Below are 21082 nucleotides of genomic sequence, written 5' to 3' on the forward strand. Positions count from 1 at the left end.
ATTTCTTAATCTTTATTTGGATTGATGTTGCTTTTTTTCCTTGTGGGAAATATAAAACCCTCCCCCAAAGGCTGACACCGTGAAAGTCTTATTACTCCGTGAGCTGACAGGCCCTTGTCTGAAACCTTAGCACTGACAGGCAGCTGATCAGAGGATGTTGAACCTTTTGACAATAAAATAAGTGCCAGATTTTAAGTTTGGAAGAGACATGGAGGAGAGCGGATATACGTTGACAGTTTTGGAACTCTGAGCTAGGTCAGAGAAGAAAAACACTATTGAAATATCATTTGGAACTTTTCTCTTATACAATTTTGAAATGCATCCCCTGACTTTAAGTAGGCAAGTCTATGTGTAGAATGAATAGGCATATAGTTCACAATCAATTTACTTAAAGGTAATATTTGAAGAGTCCTGTTTGCCTCTGTGCCCGGTCAGTGCCTCCACCCTCTAGCCCAGCCCACTCTGCTAGGTAACTGCTTTGATTATGGTTCGGGTATTCATCCAGTGTTCCTTTTTTTTTTTTCATTTTCTTTTTCTTTTTTTTTTTGTTTTTGTTGAAGTATGGTTGATTTACAATGTTGTGTTAGTTTCAAGTGCACAGCAAAGCGATTCAGTTATAGATATATATTCTTTTTCAGATTCTTTCCCCTTATAGGTTATTACAGATATTGAGTATAGTTCCCTGTGCTATACAATAGTTCTTTTTTGGTTATCTGTTTTATATGTAGTAGTGTGTATGTGTTAATCCCAAACTCCTAATTTATCCCCTTTCCCCTTTGATAACCATAAGTTGGTCTTCTATGTCTGTGAGTCTATTTCTGTTTTGTAAATAAGATCATTTGTATCATTTTTTTAGATTTCACATATAAACGATATCCTGAGATCTGTCTTTCTCTGTCTGGCTTAACTTCACTTAGTATGATAATCTGTTTTTCCATCCATGTTGCTACAAATGGCATTATTTGTAAATAAGTTCATTTGTATCCTTTTTAGATTCCACATATAAATGATATCATATGATATTTGTCTTTGCCTGACTTACTTCACATAGTATGATAATCTCTACGTCCATCCATGTTGCTGCAAATGACATTATTTCATTCTTTTTTATGGCTGAGTAAGACATGGAAGCGCTTCCATGTCTTGGCTGTTGTAAATAGTGCTGCAGTGAATATTGGGGTGCATGTATCTTTGGGAATTATGGTTTTCTCTGGATATATGCCCAGGAGTGGGATTTCAGGATCATATGGTAGCTCTATTTTTATTTTTTTAAGGAACCTCCATACTGTTCTCCATAGTGGCTGCAGCATCCAGTGTTTCTTTATGCAAATACAAAGAAGTACGAATATATATATGAAGTTTACACAACATTCAGTATGCAATATAGGTGTTCTACACTTTGCCTTTTAAATTTACTACATTGTGCAAATCTTACCATTTTAATGCGTGGAATGTTTCTCCTCTTTCTACAATAGCCTAGTAATCCATTCCAGGGTTGATTTCCTCAGTTTATTTAACCTGTCACCTACTTGGATTGTTTTTAATCTTTTGATATTTCAGACAAGACCACAATGACAAACTTGGTCACATGACCACAATGACAAACTTGCTCACATATGCACTGGTCACATGCCCGAGAAGTGGGATTTCTGCATCAAAGGATAAATGTAGGTAAAGTGTCGGTAGATTCTGACAACAAAACCCTTTTGATGTGTTGTATCATCTCGGACTCCAACCAGTCGGGCAGGAGAGCAATTATTGACCGACAGCCTCGTGGACGAGTGTTTTGTCAAACGTTTGAATGTTTGCCAGTTGGAGAATTGAGAAGTGGCATCTTATGCAGTGAATTTGCATCTCTCTTCTTAGGAATGTGTCCATCTGGGGTCACTTGTCTTTCTTTCCCTGTGAACTATTTCTTGTTCTTTGATCATTTTCTATTACTGTTGCCCTTTTATCTCTCAATTTCTAAAACTGTACAAAGGAGGTTAACTGGGATAAGTTTTGCAACTGTTTTTTAAAATAATTTTGTTATTTATTTTGACTTACCTTGGCTTTGCAGAAGTTTTTGAAATTGTATCTATAAAGGAATATTGCCAGGAAGAAACATAATGTCTCCTCATTCTAATGAAGCAATGATTTTACTTGTGTGGGTGTGTATACTTTCTTTGTCTGTGGTGGCTAACACAGCATATGATTTTTATGCTCCTTTTCCACTCACCAAAATTATATTGTAAAGCCACTGGTTAAGAGTGTAAAATATCATTCTGTGGCTTGTACTTTTCCATTCTTCTGTTTTTACTGGTTTGATATTTCTTTTTAAAAAGTATATTTATGCTCTGAAAACTTGTTTAATATTACGGAAAATGCTATAATGAACATTTAATGCCCTTGTTTTTTTAAATTCTTTTTTTAAAAAAAATAGATTATTTATTTTTGGCTGCGCTGGGTCTTCGTTGCTGCGCGCGGGCTTTCTCTAGTTGCGGCGAGCGGGGGCTACTCTTCACTGTGGTGTGCGGGCTTCTCATTGCCGTGGCTTCTCTTGTTGTGGAGCACGGGCTCTAGGCACGCAGGCTTCAGTAGTTGTGGCACGTGGGCTCAGTAGTCGTGCCTCGCGGGCTCTAGAGCACAGGCTCAGTAGCTGTGGCGCACGGGCTTAGTTGCTCCACGGCATGTGGGATCTTCCCGGACCAGGGCTCGTACCCGTGTCCCCTGCATCGGCAGGCAGACTCCTAACCACTGCACCACCAGGGAAGTCCTGATTTTTTTTATTCTTATGGATGAATTCCCAGAAACGGTGTTCCTTGATCAAAGGAGTTGAACATTCTTAAGGTCCTTGAAAAATACTGACTCTTGCCTCTCAGTAGTGGTCTGTCGTTATGTATTACCATTAGCCATGTGTGTTTAGTAGTGGCTCCATGACTGTAACCAGATTATTATAATTCAAAAAAAGTGCAGTTGATTTTATAGGTGGAAAATCAGCCCTGTCATCTTCCACATGAGTAAATCAGGGTGCAGAGTGGTCAGGAGGTGGGTCAAGGTCACAGAGCTGGCTACAGCCAGTGTGTCCTGGCTCCCGGGAAGAGAGAACTGGCACATTTCCACATGAAATCACACCAAAGCACAGGTGACTGGACATGGTTCTTTGGACAATTTTCCCATAAATTTAACTGGGCCAAAATGAGCAATTTTATTTCACTGCAGAGAAAAGTCACACCAAATTGCTAATTTAGTAGTTATTGAGACATCCACTCAGTAAATATTTACTTTCCACAGGTAGCCCATAATACCAGGTAGTAGATAATATGACGTGGACGTCAAATCCTCCGTGTTCCAGAAAAGCTGCCAGTAGAGCAGAGATCCCTCTCACCCAGTCACCCTGGCTTTCTCCCAGGCCCGAGTTTGGAGCATCAGGTAGATTGTGCTGATCTATTTTTATGGGCCGCGTCCTCTGTGCCGGGGCCTTTGGAGGCAAGTGTGAGCAAAGCCAATGGAAATCAGCCTCCTCGAGGAAAGGGCGGCAGCGGAAAAACGAGATAAGTAAGGTAAGCCGCGGACAGTGATGGGCCCTGAGGAGGAGGAAGGTGGGTGCAGGTGGGGCTTGAGGGCTTTGCATTTCACCTGCACCGCCGGGGAGTGGTTCAAGCAGGAGAGACCCGACGAAATAGTGTCCTGCAGACACGTGAGGCTGCTGCAGAGCCCGGAGAAAAACAGCCCCTCGGCCCCCATCCCTCATCGTCTCTGCGCAGGTGCGAGCAGACTTGGAGACGAGATCGGGGTGCCCGTGGGCGAGGGTGTGTGCGGTCTTCCACGGCCCTGGAGCACCTGAGCCTGCTCCTTTCTGGAATGTCAGGAAGCCGGCAGACGGCCCTTGATGCATCAGAGGCCTGTAATAACCTGTGAAAGAGGAAAACATCGGCTGGACATGGTGGGTCCTATTATTTTGGGTGCTGTAATTCTGCGCTGATGGTTCTCAAGTGACCAAAGAGTTGTACGTCTTTGAGAGAACGTAGTCCCTTTAGACCCGTTATCATGTCAACAGCTTGGTCCTTCCCCGAGACAGACTTCTCCACCTCTGTTCTCCGTGAAGGAAGGCTCCACGCCCAGGAACGCCACGTGCCGGTCCGAGGAGTGCAACCCAGGTTTCAACACTGGGCTGGAAATAAATGTGCTTGTCTAGACTCGCTTTCTTATGGGTATTCCCAGCAGGAATGCCGTCCGCCTTGGAAGCTGGTGTTTTCTTGGGAGCTACCTGAAGTTGGCATCTCTGTTTCCCTGCGGGAAAGGTTGCGTCAGTTTATTTGATTTACATCCAGTTCCCTCGTGGGTGGGCTTCGAACAGAGCTGCATGTTCAGGAGACGGTGAAGTAGGTCTGCAGGCAGAGTGCTGACCCTGTTCGTCTGGGGCCTTCCTCTGTCTTTGTGACTCTTCTCTAAATTAAAGCTCTGTGTCTGCACCTGTGGGGTGTCAGCGCCACCATATGTCAAAAGTAAGTTTGAGTAAGTTTTGTGGTTTTGCTATTTATTAGAGTCCCCAGCGTTTTCTAGCTAAAGGCTGGAGAGGGGGGACAGGCGGGGTGTTGGAACAGGAGAGGGACAAGAAGGGGTTCGTGGCATCTCCAAGATCCCATCTCTCTGTCATGACTTGGGTCTCTCTCTCTCCATCCAGTAAGCTCATCTGCACTTGGGGTCTCCTTAGCCAGGGGCAGAAAAGAGAGATTGGAGCAGCCGTGGTGTTCTCTGAGTCCCTACTGGAATATGCGTTCTAGAGTCGTGGGCGAGGGCTGAGCCTGGGGCTTGGGCACGTGGGTCTCAGGACTGGGTGGGACGGACCTGCAGTCATGGACCCTTCCTGACCTCCTAATCTTGGCCACACCTCTGGACCCCTGGTCTTCGGTCCTGTCCAAGGACATACTGATGTCCCAGCCTTCCTCACAGAGAGGTTAGGAAACCCAGTAGGGTGATAGATTGTTTCTCCTGATTATTAGAAAGTACAGACTCTGGCATTGGGCCTGGGGAAGACAGAGGAGCTTTTTGTGAGATCACGATTCATCATCTCCTCAAAGAAGTTGAGCACCGGATTGATTTCGGCATCTTAGCCAACTAAATGGACTATCCTTAACCATCATGGGGCCAAATGCCTCCTTTCACGACTGGAGGACTCTCGGTGACGGAAAAGATATTTTTATGTGCAAAACACGACACTTTCAACGTTCTTAGGTTAAAACGGCAGTGGCGTTTTTTTCTCAGAGGGTGGCCTCTTGTCGTCTGAAGGTGGAACAGCCAGGTTAGCGATTGGCTTCTGTGTGCCGTGGACGAGAGTAGAGGGGCCGTGAGTGGAGTCCTTGTGAGTGAAGGGGCCTCTCCAAGCTCCAGGGAAGACTCTGCCATCCCGTCAGCAATCTGAGCAGTGGGGGCTTTGAGAGCGTTCGGTGGACCCGAGAGTAGTGGAAACGTTGGTGCGGGAAGAGAATGTGGCTTGGAAAGTCAGGAGGCTGGGTGAGAATTCTGGATTTGCCATTTCTTACCTTGAGACTTTGGCAAGTGTCTTACTCTTCTTCAGCCTCTGCTGTTGTCTGTTAAATGAAGATAACTGAGCTGATTTCCTTCTTTGAAATGTTGATTATCAACTATACGATAGAAAGCGTTTTTGAATAGACGTTCAGAAATGCTGCAGGCAATCACAAGGGCGTTCTGAGATGCTCTTCAGCATTGTTTGGTCAGAAAATAGGTATATCCTCTTCACCCCAGTGAAATAAGTAATGCCCACTGAGGCTAGTATTTTTTTTTTTTTTTCCCACCTAGTTAACTAGGCAGTAAAGGAAAGAACAAAATACAGCCATATTTTTCTTTGAGTAGGTTTTTTTAAACTGTCGGATGGTAATACTGACTCTTCTCGTGGAACTTACTTTCGAGGGGGAAGAAAACAATACATAAATAAAGAAGTGCATGTAGGCAATGCCTGGGGTAACATAAAGAGGGGCAGGGGACGGGAGGTGATGGGTTTTATGTAGGTGATCAGATGATTGAAAGAAGGTGATAGGTGTGATAGTCTGTAGGTCATGGGCTTTGGAAAACAAAGATTCGTGATATTATTGTCATAATCATCATACTGATGAAATGACATGGGATTCTTGAGGCTTGTGCCAAGCTCTCGTTTTCTAAATACAGGGGTCCTTTAATAGTTATCAGGCCGTTATTACATTGAGAAAATAGCTGAGCCCCCAAGGAATAGAAGGATGTGTCTTCTGCCCAGCTCGGGGCACAGCGGGTTATACTTTATTGGTGATTAAAAGTGAACTCTGAGTATACCCAGAGGTACAAATGAGAGTTTGGAGACAGCGTAGGGAAGATACTTGTCATAGAAGTGTTACACGGTCCAAGGCAGGGGACACCACTCCTGCTCTGCACGTGGGATTTGCATGTCTCTCCCACGCCTGTGCTGGCAGGTGTCAGAGGTTACTGCTTCTCGATCTAAAGACATGGGCACTGAGTGTGGCTCAGACCACGAGGTGATTGCACTTGTATGTGTCTGGTCCCTGTGTGAGCAAAATCACCTCATGGTCTGCTCCAAATAGGAGAAGCGGAGTTTAAAGCTTCCGGTCTGCTTTCCCACAAGAAGTCTCCTGGATGCTGAGGGTGGGCGCTGGACCTTCTGACCTGCGCCTGCTGTGGTCTTTCTGGGACAAATCCTTAGGAGCCCTTGGGTCTCAATGAACTAGAGCACAAAGGGTGGGGCGCTCAAAACTGTCTTGTCCAGGCAGTGTCCAGCCTTTGGCCGTCATAGATGTGGAAGCAGAGAAAGGGCCCAAACCTCTAGTTCTTTCACTTCCTTCCTTCGAACCTCAGGCTTTGGAGAGTTGCTCACGGTTACGTGTGTTTAAAGTGACATTTCCAGGATGCTGTTGTCAGGCCCTGGCCTTGGTCCTGACCTTGGGCCTGCTCTCCTGGAGGACTTCTTGTAGGAATTTCCTGTTTCTGAGCCTCATCCAGGAGTCCTAGTTGGCTCCACGCACGGAATCGAGGACGCCGACCTGTAAACCAGGGGCTGGCAGGCTTTTCCGTGCAGGGCCACATAGTGGGCGTTTTAGGCTTTGCTGGCCCACATTTCTTTGCTTGTGTTTTTTGTCTTATGATCTCTCAAAATGCAAAAAGGCATTCTTAGCCTGAAGGCTGCACAAAGAAAAGGCCTGGCCCTGGTTCGCAGACTCTGCTCTTCGCTTGGAGGGCTTCTGCCCCGTGCAGAGCCTGCCTTGCCTGCTGGTAACATGTACCTACCGTGTCTGCTTCCTGGGAAAGCGGTTGAGCTGGGCTCAGAGGGGCTCGTTGAGATCCTGCAGCCGGCGGTAAATGATGGAGAAACGCTGGCACCTTCCTCCCACGCCCACCAGACTTGAGCAAGGGCAGCTCTGTCCTTCAGTCCTTCCGCTTGCGAGGTCAAAGGCCTTGGGGCTGGCCTGGACCCCGTCTCTCTCGTAGCCGTACCCGGGCTGTCAGCTCGTCCTAGCGGCTTTTCTTTCCAAGCAGGTCTAGAGTATGACCACTCGTCCCCGGCCTGTTTCTCATGGCGTCGCCCGGACACACCCCGTCTCTCTCCTGGACAGTTGCCGTTGTCTCCCACCGGTCGCTTGGCCTGTGCCTTTGCCCCGTTGGTCTGTCGGGGACCCTGGACACCATTTCAGCACATCTCCCCTGCCCTGCTTGTTTTCCCAATGCACACGCATTACTGGCCGACACACTGTCTGTTTTGCCGACTTACCTTATTTATTTCCTGTCTCCCCAGTGGAGTGTCAGCTCCCAGAGGGCAGGGGTGCTTGTAGAGTCTGCGCACTGTTAACGTTTCCGGTGACCAGAGCAGTGCCTGGAACAAAGCGCTCCGAGATGCCTGTTTAATGAAAGATCGAAGGAAGACTGTCTTCTGTTGTCCCAGGTGTGAATTCCCCTAGGGACACTTTTTAGTTCATCCCAATGATATCGTGTACATTTGAAAACTAAGGGGTGTAAGTGTATGTATGTTTCTCGGGCATGCAGACCCTGGACGACCCCTGACCTCGGGCACGTGCCGTGGCCTGGCCTGCAGGGGCACCACCAGAGCCCCAGGCTGGGCCATGTGTGCCTCTTGGTTATTTCCGGCCCCTCATTGAGTCCTGCGTGTCATTCTGCCGGCTCCGTCTTTAGAGAATCTGGCAGATACCTGGCCTCCTCACTGAAAAAAATGAATCAGCTCTAACTACCCGAGTGGAGTTTACTGTATCCCCTTACTCTGTTTTTACGAATACCCCTTCCTCTCATCTGTTCTTAAGAAGCAAAGACAAAATCCAAATAAACCTGATAGAAGGAGTGTATATATCGGTACAATAAGAAATCTGTTCCATGTATTTGGGAGCTCCAGACTTTACCTAATTTTCTGGCTAAAGTACATCAAGGAAGCTGAAACCGTCTGCAGCTCACTATTGATAAAAGGGTGATTCTGCTTGACTCCCCCAAGGTTTCTTTGAACAGATTCCCTGTCATTGTGTACCTTTTACTTGATCCCTTTTCTTTCATGATGAGATCTTCACAAGCAGGCGCTTCAACCGGAGAAAAGGCTCTGGTTGTTGCCCGACGTGCTGTGTGGGTGAGACCTCTGGCGCTTGTAATCCCGTGTCTAGAACAGTGTTTGGATCATCACAGAACCCTTGACCGCGAGTGCGTGGAAGGATCCGGGGGTGTAACCGTAGGCCCGGGATGGGGAGGGGCTTGAGGTGGATTTGCCGCGAGCTCTTAGAAAGGGAGGGCGGGAGTGTTGAGATGATTTCGTGGACAGACAGGGCTCGCAGCCGCAGGAGAACCCGAGCTCCGAGACGGGTCTCTGGTGGCAGGATCGATCCTTCGAGAGCGTGTTTTATCCTCTAGCTCTCTCTCTCTCTCTCTCTGAGACGCATAGCCCCCCAAGCCCCCTGCCGAAGCCCCCCTTTGCTGCTGCAGTCACAGCAGCGGTCACTCTCGCTGAGAGCTGGGTGACACCTTCCCAGGTGGGTGGAAGGAGGGAGGGTTCAGGGCCTCAGATGAGGCTGCTGACCCAGGAGGGTCCAGGACAGGTCACGGGGGTCGCGTGGTCGGTGGGCGGCAATGCTGACACGAGAACCCCGGCTTCTGGAATCTTCACAGAGGCCCGTGTCCATCCCACCGCGTGCTCCCTACTCCATGACGTCTTGTTCTGTTCTGTTCTTGTTCTCTTAACCCAAGGGACGGACAAGCTCCACACCGAGGAATTTCCCAGGCTCCTTGTCTTAGCAGCAAGACCTCGGTTTGGTGCCTGGAAGGACACAGCCACGCACCTGTCCTACCCCGACCTGAGCTGGCCAGAGCGTGCTCCCAAACCACCTGCCATCAACCAGGACTGACTTAAAGGGTCAGGAGGACGCAGAGGACACCTGTGCCCCACTGAGGGCCCTTTCTTTGGCAGAGCGTGATTAGGGGTGTTTAGAGCAGGGGGTGGGCGTGGCCCATGCTGTCCGTGCTCTATCCTACATGTGTGGACATGTTCTGTTGCTCTTTTCTCTGTGTCCTTATCTGAGAAAGCAAAACTGGAGATAATGATTCACTGTGTCACTGGCAAGGTCTGGCAACAGTACCATCAGGGTGGTTCATGACCAGGTAGAAGGCGGTGGGATGGCGCGAGGTGGCCGTGCGACCTCTTAGCCGATCCCTGAACAGCTGGGAGTAAGGAAATCCTCTCTAAAAGGACACACAATCCGATGGTGATCCCCATCGGCCTTAGAGCGCGATGCCTTTAGGTCTGACTTTTAAAGCTGTCGCTCGCTGGTGGCCGAAGTGTGACGTTTGCGGTGGGAATAATAGTCCCTTTGTGTCTCCTTCTGTGTTTCACTCCTGGACCGAGAGGTCAGAGAGCCGGGCTGGGCTGGGCCGTCTGCGGGAAGCGGGCTGTGATGAGGAAGATACCGGGGCGTCGTGAGTGAGTGCTCTGCCGTGAATGGCACTTGTTTCCTAAGCCAAGCCTCCCACAGAGGGGCAGCTTCCAGAAGCAAGTGCACAGGTCTGCCCAGGCCGGGGAGGAAGCGTCTCAAGGCCGGAGCCCCGGCTGGCGCTGGAAATGTCTGTAAGGGCTTTTTCAGCCGGATTTCTGTCGTGTCTGTGTGGGCCTCCCTCTTTTGCACCCCGGGCAGCAGCAGGGGCTCCGGGCCCCGCTGCAGGAAGACCCACTGGGTTGGCCTCGCCCCCGCCCAGGCATTTTTCTGGCAAGAGAAGCGCAGACCCAGAGCACCAGGGTAGGATGGAGGGAGGAGGTGGGCCTGCTCCTTGGAAGGAAGCGGCTCGTTTAAGTCAACCTTCCCCTCAACCCCACTGTGTGCTTCAGTGCCCGGTAATAGATGCCGCATCAGTCAGGATGCTGCAGGTGAAGGAACTCCTCTTCCCTCTCACCTGTGCAGGTGCATTTGAAAGGTGCAGAGCTCCCATTCGTGGATGGCTTTTTAGACCCACTTTTAGTACATTTCAAGATTTTGAAGATGACCAATTTATCAAGCCGTGAATCTGTAGGCAGGGCAGTCAGAGCCCCATAGCCCAGTGGCGACGGGAAGCAGATCTCCTTCGCCCTCCAAGCGACATCTAGAAGGGGGTTACGTTGAAATATGTTGAACTTGAGATAACTACAAGCAGAGAAGCTCCCGGGGCTCGACAGAGGAGGGTCTGCTCCCGGGGCAGATCCCACAGCATGAAAGGAATAGAGCATCGGGCCGGACCTCTGCCTTCCCTTCCCTGCTTGAATGCAAGTATTTCCCAGCATTAAAAAAAAAAAAAAAAAAGACAAGACTAAAGACCCCATTTTACGGAAAAGGTGACTGAGGGACACCAGTGTCGGGTAACCAACTGAAGACCTCAAGGGGAAACAGGCTTACCTTCCTCAGACGCGGGGCCCGGCTGGGACACGGGTTTGTGGGACAGCCTGGCAAGGGGGTTGCCTTACTGGATGGGGCCTCAGGGACGGGGTTGGGGGCGGCCGAACGCAACGGGACCTGTTTGCCCGGGAATGGCTGACTGCCTTAGACAGCCTTAGACATCCATGCTTTTAGCACAAAGAGGCTTCTGGGCCACTGTTAACAGAGGTGAGTTTATATGCTTGTAAAATGGTCCGAATCTTTGGGAGGCAGGAGGGAAGTAAACGGAAGGTCCCAGGTTAAGTGAAGGCAAGTTTCCTCATCCTGTCTATGGTAAGGGACCCTAGGGCCTCTACGACGTGCGGAGTGGAAACCCTTACCTGCGCCTGACAGGTCTCTGGCTGTTTCTCCTCCGCAGAGTGCAGCTCGGACAGGCCGGAGTTCTCTCTGGTCCCTGGGCCCCTTGTTGACTGTCTCCGCTTTGCTCTTTTCCCTGCAAAGTCTGAATGTTGGGGAACCTGTGACAGCGAAATGACTGAAAAGTAGCTTTTTCTTCCCTTTTTAACCTTGATGGTGTGTCGTTGTGCTTGAGAGCGTGTTTTGTGCTTCGTCCAGTGGAGCCATACTGTACGCCCTTCTCGGAGTATCACGGTGTTCATTAACACCTGAAGACCCGCGCGGGGTTTGATGGTTAAAAATAAGCACACGAATCTGCCCAATTATATTTAATCCCGTATTCCTCTGATTTTTAGTATCACACTTAATAATACTGTTTGGGGTCAAATCTAAAAAAAATGATACAAATGAACTTTTTTACAAAACAGAAATAGGCTCGCAGACATAGAAAGCAAATTTATGGTTACCAAAGGGGAAAGGGAGTGGGGAGAGATAAATTAGGAGGTTGGAATTAACGGATACACACTACTATATATAATGATCAATAAGGACCTACTGTAGAGCACAGTTTACTATACTCAATATCTTGTAATAACCTATAATGGAAAAGAATCTGAGAAAGAATATATATATATATATATATGTAAAATATAACTGAATCACTGTTCTGTACACCTGAAACTAACACAACATTGTAAATCAACTATACTTCAATAGCAAAAAAAAATAAGTTAAAAAATAAAAAGAATACTGCTTGGGGAAAACATGGTCTTAAAACAGATTAAAACCTTAGACTCTTAAAAGATTCCAGTTGACTCTGCACGTTAATAGGCTTCTTCGGGTTTAAGTGAAAACAACAAATTTTTTAAAATAAACTTTTTATTTTAGGGCAGTTTAGATGAACAGATTTGGTTTTAAATTTAGCTTTAGGTTAACAGATTTGGACTTATATTTAGAAAGCTGATGCAGATTGCATAGGGAGGTACCATATAGAAGAGTTTTAGGTCTCCACCACTGCTGACATCCCGTCCCCACCAGAGGCGTGGGTGTTACAGCGATGAACCTACACTGAGACATCCCTCCCACCCAGAGTCCTTAGTTTGCTGCATTAGCCCAGGCTGCCATAACGAAACGCCGTAGACTGGGTGACTTAAAACACAGAAGTGTATTTTCTCACAGTTCTAGAGGCTACAAGTCCGAGATCGGGAGGCCAGCAGGGTTGGGTTCTCCTCAGGTGCTGGTGAAAGCCCTCTTTGTGGCTTGCAGGTGGCTACCTTCTCCCTGAGTCCTCACCTGTAGGAGAAAGAGAGGAGGATGCTGAGATCTTCCTCTCTCATAAGGCCACAGCCTTACTGGATTAGAACCCCACCCTTACGACCCCACTGAACCTTCATTGCCTCGAAAGGACATACAATCATCACATTGAGGGTTAGGGCTTCAACATAGGAACTTTGCAGGGGACATGACTTTGCCCACACCATTGACATTGGGGCTCGCACTTGGTGTGGGTTTTGGCAGATGTATAATGACATGCATCCACCATTACAAATCATACTGATTAGTTTCACTGTCCTAAAATATCCTCTGTTTATCCTTTTCTCCCTGACAGGCAATCTCTGATCTTTCTACAGTCTCCATAATTTTACCTTTTCCAGAATGTCATATAGTTTTATTCAGACAGTCTGTGGCCTTTCGGAGAGATTGGCTTCTTTCACTTAATAACATGCATTGAAGGTTCCTCCATGTTTCTCCATGGCTCGGTAGCTCATTTGCCTTTAGCCCTGAAAAAATGTTCCGTTGTCCGGATGTCACACAGGTCATTTACCCGTTCACCTCCTGAAGGACATCTTGGCTGAGGCCGCGTTTTGGCAAAATCATGCATAAAGCTGCTGTAAATATCCACGCACAAGTGTTCGTGTGAATATAAGTGTTCACGTTAGTTCGGTGAGTACCCGGGAGCAGCATCGTCTCCTCCGGAGGAGACGACATTCAGACACCTTCCTGAAGGTTCATGGAACCACATACACTTGGATAAGTCAACCTCCCTGCAGTCAATTTTCTACCCAGCAACCGTTCTCATGTTTCTGCTGTGACTGGCAGCTCCAAATTGTGAAGCTGTAGCTTTCCACCCCGCCGCCAACATGGAAGCACTCGGGTTAGGCCCAGGAAGCTGCGTGGCAGAACTGGAATTAGTTTGTCTACAGACCCAGAAGGCTCCGTTCTCGTGCAATCCATAGGATATACAAAGGAGGTCTTGCAGGCTGTGTCTTGCTTTCCTCATTGTTGAAATTGGAATAACAACTATTAAAGCCTCAAAGTCCCTGTGCGGATACATGAAATAGTGTATAAAATTGGTTCGCATAATGCCTGAGGCACATATATGTGTATGTAATGGGCTGTCTGCCTGTGACCAGCACTGTCCAGCAGGATAGAAAACACTGCTTATCAATTTGGGGGACAAACTAACACAAGTGGCAGACGTGGAAAGGCCACGCTTCCCCGGAGGGAGTCATGGCAAAGGATAAAGGGGGCTAATATGCAGAGTCTAACCCCGTGCCCGGCAGACACAGACTGCGCAGTGTAGCGTTTTTGAGAGGTGATCATGTGTTGGGCTTAAGCCCCTATGGGCCTCAGGGTGGGAGGGTCCTGGGGGGAGATGCTATCCGGTGGAGTCATGTAGCCCAGTGGTTCTCAGACTTCACTGCAGACGGAGATTCCCCGAAAGGCTAGTGAAAACGCAGATGGCTGTGACTCCCCCTGCCTCCTCGGCTGGGGAAGGACCACCGACATGCCTCTGCCGGCTTTAGGGCAGTCCTGAGAGTAACGGTTGGGTAGTGATTGGCTGACAGCGATTTGATTTTCCCTTCCCCTCCTTGGCTTTGAAGGGGTGACAGTGGGTGAATAGGGGCCTGCAGAATCCACAGCCCCAGAGCCCAGGTGCGATGGTCCTGGCCAAATAACCACCTCGCACTTTTAAGACTGTCTCCCTCAATGGGTTCTTTTCCCTTCTAGCTCTTTCTCATCCTTGTATACCTCTCATCACGATGCACCCTCTGCATAACCCAGTCGTGCTTAATAAGTAACTTGCCTTATAAACATTTGGAGTTGCTTAGATTGAATAATGCTTAAAATTGCCCAGATGTTCTTAAAATAGTTTGTTGTTTTTCATTCTACTTGACATTCGCATTGGGAAAGCAAAGACTGTTTTTTTTTCTCTTATTGTGCATTGTGATTTTCTTTGCAAGTTCCTATTTCACGTTTGCAGCTGTTCAATGTTTGCAAAATCATATTCAGCCCATCCTGCGTGTGGGGAAGGTGGTGATGGGCTTAGACGTTGTATCCTTTTTTTTTTTTTTTTTTTTTTTTGGTAAAATATGTCCAATTGCTGTTCCCATTGAATCATGATTGTGAGCTCACCTTGGAGCGTGTCTACTCTGTAGGAAGGAATACTGACAAGATGCCAGGAGACCGTGTCTGACCTGCTTGGAGGCTGAATCATGGGGCTGGGAGGTGAGAGGCTACGGCTAACCTGTGCGCAGGGCAGTGGAGGCCACGCTGTCTCAGGTCAAGTGGAAATCATGGTCCAGGAAGAAAGGAAGTGAGAGGTCAAGCCTTGCAAGTTGAACTGAGGGTCATTATAAACAAGAAAGGAGCCAAGCTCAGAAGCTGGGGGAGAGAGAATTGTCTGGGGAGGAGCCAGCCAGGACGGGACCAGTGGTCCAGGGTGAAAGGCAGTGAGTGGGGTCAGGGCCGTGGGCTCAAGGACTCTGTCAAAGGGTTAAGTCCCTGATTTCTGCCATTTGGGGTGATGTCCAGCCTTGGAGCACCCTGCACAGTGGATGATAAAGCAGGAGGCTTCTGAGGTTTTGGTGTTTGCTTCTTCCAAAGATGACGGCCGTCAGCGTGAACTTCCTAAGGCTAAGTCCATCTTATCGTCTCTCAGTTTTTCTCCTCTCCTTGGTTCGTATGGGTTAATGTCCAAGCTCTTGAACCCAACACAGCCTAATGACCTTTACTTACCAGGAATTTTAAACATACTCTTTCTCACTCACTCTTCACAGGTGTACATGGGAGGTGATGGTGTGTAAGTTTTACAGAGAGAAAGAAACTAAAGTTCCTCGAGGTTGAGTAATTTCTCCAAAATCACGTGACCAAGTGGCAGAACAGGAATTTGGACCCAGGTCTGCTAGGTGACATGTCATCTGCTGCTCAGTGCTCTACAGAATCTGGACCCCAGACCTTTCGGACAGTGTTCACTGCTGCCTTTCCCCAGCTCTCCAGGACAGAAAAGCCAGTTAGGCAACCTCTGTCCCCTTGGGGACATTTCCAGTCTTAAGCGATTTCTCAATGCTTCCAGTAAAGGTTTGTGATCCCTGTTAGGGCTTAGCTAACATTCTTAATCAAAACACAGTTGCCACTCTGTACTGTGAGCTTTGAGAGATATTAAGGATCAAAACAGAAAAAGGTGCTGAGAAACATACAGAAAAAAGTCTTGGCACCTGAGCCCAGGACCCAGGCAACACTGGACATTTAAAATCATCCTAATAAGCATACGTTCAAGATGCAGGGAGATGTTCCAAATGAAAATGAACGCAGGGACATGAGGAGTCTTGATTCTGGTACGCTCTGCAACCCCAGATCGCTGAGTGACCCCCGAATCACCTAAGTGTTCTGGTGCCCTTGGATGAAGGTCAAATGATCATGCTTGTTTAAATTATCCGGAAGGCTCCAACCCACCCCCAAATTACTTGAATTTGTGTCAGAGTTCTTTTCTAACAATGGAAAGTGCACTTACTTTAGACTGAGTCGCCCACAGATATTAACTGTCCTGGGAGGAGGCTGCTGTCCATTCCCTGCCCCGAACTCGGATTTCCCGCCTTCCCAATGCTGATTCCCGCCGGAATTCAGTAAACTCCCCTCACTTGCCTGAGCTCTTACGGGTCAGGGTCTCCTCCGCTGCTCTGCCACCCTGACATCACTCAGGCGCCTGGGTCGTGTGTCACTGTGTCTCATCTCCTCTGCGCGTTCCCAAGACCATCCATCGCAGAGTCTCTTCCCCAGCTCACACGTGCCTTCCCCGCCCCCAGCGCCCTGCGTAGAACCCACAGTGGTTCGTCCTATAGCTAAATGTTTGCTTAGTGACACCCGGTGAGCTGTGACTGTCAAAACACGAGAAATGGATATAATTCTTTTCTAAAAAAAAGTATGAGGACAGCTCCCTGACCCTAGAAATAACTTGCACACCCAGCCCCTAATTGGTATCGTCAGAGGCCTTCTCACAGGTGGATAAACTGTGGCCAAATGAGGCATCCCAGGGGATGGGGAGAGGGTTTACCGAGCATTGCCGTGTGTGTCAGGTCCTTCATATGATCTCTGCTAATCCCGCACCAGCCCTGGGAGATGGAGGTTGTGGCCCCATCACACACAAGCAGACTGAGGCTGACAGTGGTCCAGTGACCCAGCACCCTACTAGGTATGGGTGTTCTGTTTGCCCTGGAGAAGCAGAGTTCCTTGTGCCCCCCCGGTGTTGCCTCCACACCCTGTTGTCTGGTGAAAGACGCTGGGATACTTCTCTCTCTTATTTTGATATCCACCCCCTTTTCACCTGTATGAAATGTAACCTCCCCTTAAAACTCAAGCCTCATCTCCCCTGCGAAGTTCTATTCGGGAGATTCTAGCCCAGGCTGATTTCCAGTTTTCCCGAGTGCCTTGAGCACTGATTTCGCACATAATCCTACACTCTGCCTTGTGTTATCGATTAGCTTTTTATTTGGCAAAGGACCTTCCTGAGTTGAATCCGAAGACCCTAAGGGGGGAATCTCCGTCTCATACATCTTAGAGTCTTTCCAGGATCCGAGAGCCATTTCGTGTACGTTCCTGTCGTTGGTTGGTGTTGTTTTGTCTTGTTTTCTTTCCCTTCGTGTGTGTACCTCTGTCGTTATGCGTACAGTCTTCTGCTGTACGTGTGGAGTTGAACAAGACAAACCCTCTTTTCATGGCCTCACAAACTTGGGGGGAATGTAGGTGTGTCTTGCTATCCAAATCTTTTCATGCCTCAGTTCAGAGAGTGAGGTTAGGGGTTCAGTAGGGAAGGATACCGAATTCTCTACATCAATTTAGGTCCTGAGATTTGGATAGCAGATAGTGAGAGTTTGGATGGCCGTGGTTATCTGAAATTTTAACTGAATCTTTCTCAGTTCTGAGTTTGGGGGGCAAGGGGGCGCTGGTAGAATAAAGCACATACTTACCCACCACAGGTGCAAAATAAGTGTTGTAAGGCTTCAGTCAATTTGGAGGGGCCGTTAGCATGGGGTGAGGAGCCATTTCCCTGGATGCAAGAATTCGGTCAATCAACAGGAAATTATTGAGGCCACCATGGGTCAAAGCCGAGCTAAGAGCTGGACACTCACACCTTCTCTGTTTCCCCCGAGCTGTAAACAGTGGAAATCGGTGTGTAACCTAGCAATAGGAAGATGCCTGCTATCAGGGGAACACAGACCAGGGGTGGATGTGCACAGAGAATGTTGGGGAGGGTGGGGAAGTGGGGATTGTTCCATGGATGATTGTGAAGTGTCTGTCACGCACCGGGCGCTGTTGGATGCACTTGACCCACATAAATGAACAAATCTGCCAAAGGGCCTTGCCTCCCTGAAACTTACATTTTAGACAGTCTTCCAGGACTTAGGAGGCAGTGGTGCTTGAGCTGCTTCTGGAAGGTGAGGACAGAAACCAGTGTGGAAGGACCATTCTACTGGGAGGGCACAGAGAGGCCAGAACTTCACCAGCTGGTTTCCCTGGGATATCCCTACAGCAGAGACTGGAGAACAGTTTGATCTGATCAATAACTATTTTAACAAAAGCTTCCTTCGCCGGGTTGCTAAGGTTCTGCCCTCCTGAGCTGGGTGCTTCGTTAGTGGACGGTGTCTTTCTCAGTACCCATCGGAGGGGTGGAGGGAAGGATGCCGACGGGTAGATTACTCGCCGTTTTGAATATTACCGTCAATACGGGAAAGGAATCACCCACAGACTCAGATAGGGGACCTCTGGCTGAAACTTCTCAGGGGACCCAGCAGAGGACTGTAAAACCCCGGGCCCCTCAGTGTTCACTTGGCCACCCCCAGAGCCCCAGTTTCAGCCGGGAGTGACCCCTGCCTCGGTTCTGGTGGAGGCCACGAGGGTCTGATGGCTTGTGCTTCTCTCGTTTCAGACTGCTCTGCCATGACCACAGCGCGGTGCCGGCCCACCTGGGACCTGGCCCTGGACCCGCTGGTGTCCTGCAAGCTGTGTCTCGGGGAGTACCCATTGGAGCAGATGACGACCATCGCCCAGTGCCAGTGCATCTTCTGTACCCTGGTGGGTCTTGCAGAAAACGCCAGTTTAAAAGAATTTCAGGATGAGCCTTCTTCACTTTTGTTTTTGGAGACGCCATGCAGCCCTTTGCCCTCACTGTTACCCAGTTATTGGAGGGATTCTCCTCCAAATCAGTCAGGCTCCCAGAGCAGGTTCGATTTCAGGCACTCGTGGTGCAAAAGTAATCAGTCAAACAGAATCTTAGGAGCTGGGAACGCAGTTGAGAAACCCTGATCGTGGCATGTGCGCTCCTTTCTGGAAAGGAAAAGCTTCGCCACAGCTCCCTGTAAATTTAACTGAACAATGACATGCCTGAGATTGCAGGGGTGCTGGCCTGGTGAGCGTGTACCGCAGAATAGTCAGCTCTCCGTGTCAGCTGTCACTGCTTTAGTGCTAAAAGCTGGAAAGGCTGCATCTTGAAATCCCATTTGAATTTCCTGAAGATGCAGCCAGCGTCACCCTGGGCCAAATGGCCTGCTCTTAATGCCTGTAGGGCCTTCTGTTTCCATCAGGCCTCACTCAGACCCAGCATTTTACCTATCAGAAGAGAAAAATGAGGGTGTAGGGTTTGTTTTCAGTTGGTCTCGTTTAATTTTGCTTGGTTTTTCTTCCCATTCAAGGAATACAAAAAAAAAAAAAAAAAGAAAAGTCCAGAAAAACAGTTTTTCTTTAAATTGTGAAAAAAAAAAAAAGAAAAAAGTCCAGAAAAACAATTTTTCTTTAAATTGTGAAAAACTAAAAAAGTTTCTGAATTTGACTAGTCATAAATGGACTCTAGGGACGGCCTTCCCGTGTATTGTTCAGATGTCTGGATTGGGTTCTGTCCCCGACAGCCTCCTCTGGATTTCCAGAGACTTCTTTCTTCCTGCCCCTGTTTTACAGACCTTATTCTGTTTGTCTCTGTTTTCCAGACCTTGTCTGTTTGGGACCTATGCGCGTTCCATAGCATCCTCTGCATTTTACAGATAAGCAGACGGAGCTTTCAGTCGTTTAAGTCTGGGTCTCTGACTTCCCTTTATGTTAGACACTGGCTTCCGGAGGGCACAGTTCTGTCCCCAAATGCCTGGTTTGCAGCAGGGCCCATGATAGATAATCAGTAGAGGCAGCTGCGTTGAACTGCACAGTCAGCCTCAGCCGTGTGCTTAGCAGCCGTGAAATGTACCTCATTAAAGCCCCAGGAAGGTAACTTCAACCTGGAGCACCGGAAGTTGCTTTGAGCTTTTTCTGAGCTGGGGAAGGATGGGAGGGAGAGAGCCCTGGGGGGAGGTGGGTGGAAAGACAGACGTGCAGCCAATGAACACAGAGAATTGGACTCGTTTTCATTTCTGGAGGATGAGATGGTCCAGCGTCGGGATGGATCAAAGAGTTCTCTTTATGCAAAAATTGCCTCCCTCTTGCCTGAAGGGAGGTTTTTCCGCAGTCTCAACAAATTGGCTTGATTCCCCTCTGCAGACGTGCCTGCAGGCGAGCTTGCTGCCACTGCTGTCCCCTGCCCGCGTCGTGTGGGGAGGGCCGCATGGCACCACGGCTTCTCTTCTTCCACTGTGAGGTCGCCCATTCACCCTGGCATGGTTTTACCCAGCCTCTCATCTGTTGTCATTATTGTTTTTATTTTCTATTTCTAGAGCATAGTAGTGAAAATAAATAAGCAAGTCTAATTCAGATCAAACACTTAATTTAAGTCAGGAACTGTGAATAGAGGAAAATAACGTTGTTTTCTCAAAGAGGGGTTGCTGGGAATACTGAGAAACAGGTGACAGCTGTGATTGTTTTTTCACAGACATTTATTAAAAATTAAGATGTTGAGGCAGGCTTACTTGTGTCTGTAGCTCCCTGCAACGTGAAGCACAGGAAACACCTGCGTGTCGCAGACTGGGGGAAGGCGCCCATGTCCCCGAGGGCTTCCGTCACCTGCCGTCCCCTCTGTGCAGGCCTCAGGGCCCCCCAGCCAGCAGAATTGCCACTGTCTTTTTCCTGGGGACAGACCTGGGAAGGTAGGAGAGAGTGAAGAGAGAAAATTGTGCAAAGCTGAAAGGGGGGGCGCTCTTCAAATAAAAAACTACTAGAGGATTGTGGGCTTTAGGTCCGAGGTAGATTGACCTCAAGGAGGAAGGGGCTCGAGGGGAAAGCCTGGTGTTTGGGGTCAGGCGTCAGGGCACTGAAACGCAGGCTGTTTCTGACCTCAGCCTCCCTTGGGTGCCTCATCTGTATAATGGAGCTGAACGGAGTTTACCCTGAGGTTCCGAAAGGACATGTGTGAAGGAGTTGTCACGTGGAGGCTCACATCCTCTCCGTCTCCCTTCTGAGCTGGGGCCTAGAACCACAGGCATCAAAAAGAGCTTTGGGCAGCTTTCCCCAAGCGTGTGTCCTGAGGAACGCTTGTCCTCAAAGATGCACTCAGACGAACTTTGTGGTTCAGTGGATTTACTAAACACAGCATGCCGTGTCCCTCTCTGTAC

At 48.5% G+C, this 21082-nt stretch overlaps 1 protein-coding gene across 9 annotated transcripts in view; it reads left to right on the top strand.

Annotated features, from left to right (window-relative positions):
* RNF144A (ring finger protein 144A) overlaps positions 1 to 21082 on the top strand; it is a 114006-nt gene that overhangs the window by 57116 nt on the left and 35808 nt on the right. For 7 of the 9 annotated variants that reach the window (XM_024119091.3, XM_028496887.2, XM_028496886.2 and 4 more), the window contains one exon: positions 18481 to 18626. In XM_024119091.3, coding sequence (XP_023974859.1) covers positions 18492 to 18626 — 135 coding nt within the window. In that variant the 5' untranslated portion in view covers positions 18481 to 18491. Of the gene's footprint in view, positions 1 to 15629; positions 15636 to 18455; positions 18627 to 21082 lie in introns of those variants that run through there. The other 2 variants (XM_055089030.1, XM_024119090.3) reach the window with 2 other exon arrangements.

This window comes from Physeter macrocephalus, chromosome 12 (assembly GCF_002837175.3).
Source record: "Physeter macrocephalus isolate SW-GA chromosome 12, ASM283717v5, whole genome shotgun sequence".
Classification (NCBI taxonomy): Eukaryota; Metazoa; Chordata; class Mammalia; order Artiodactyla; family Physeteridae; genus Physeter; species Physeter macrocephalus.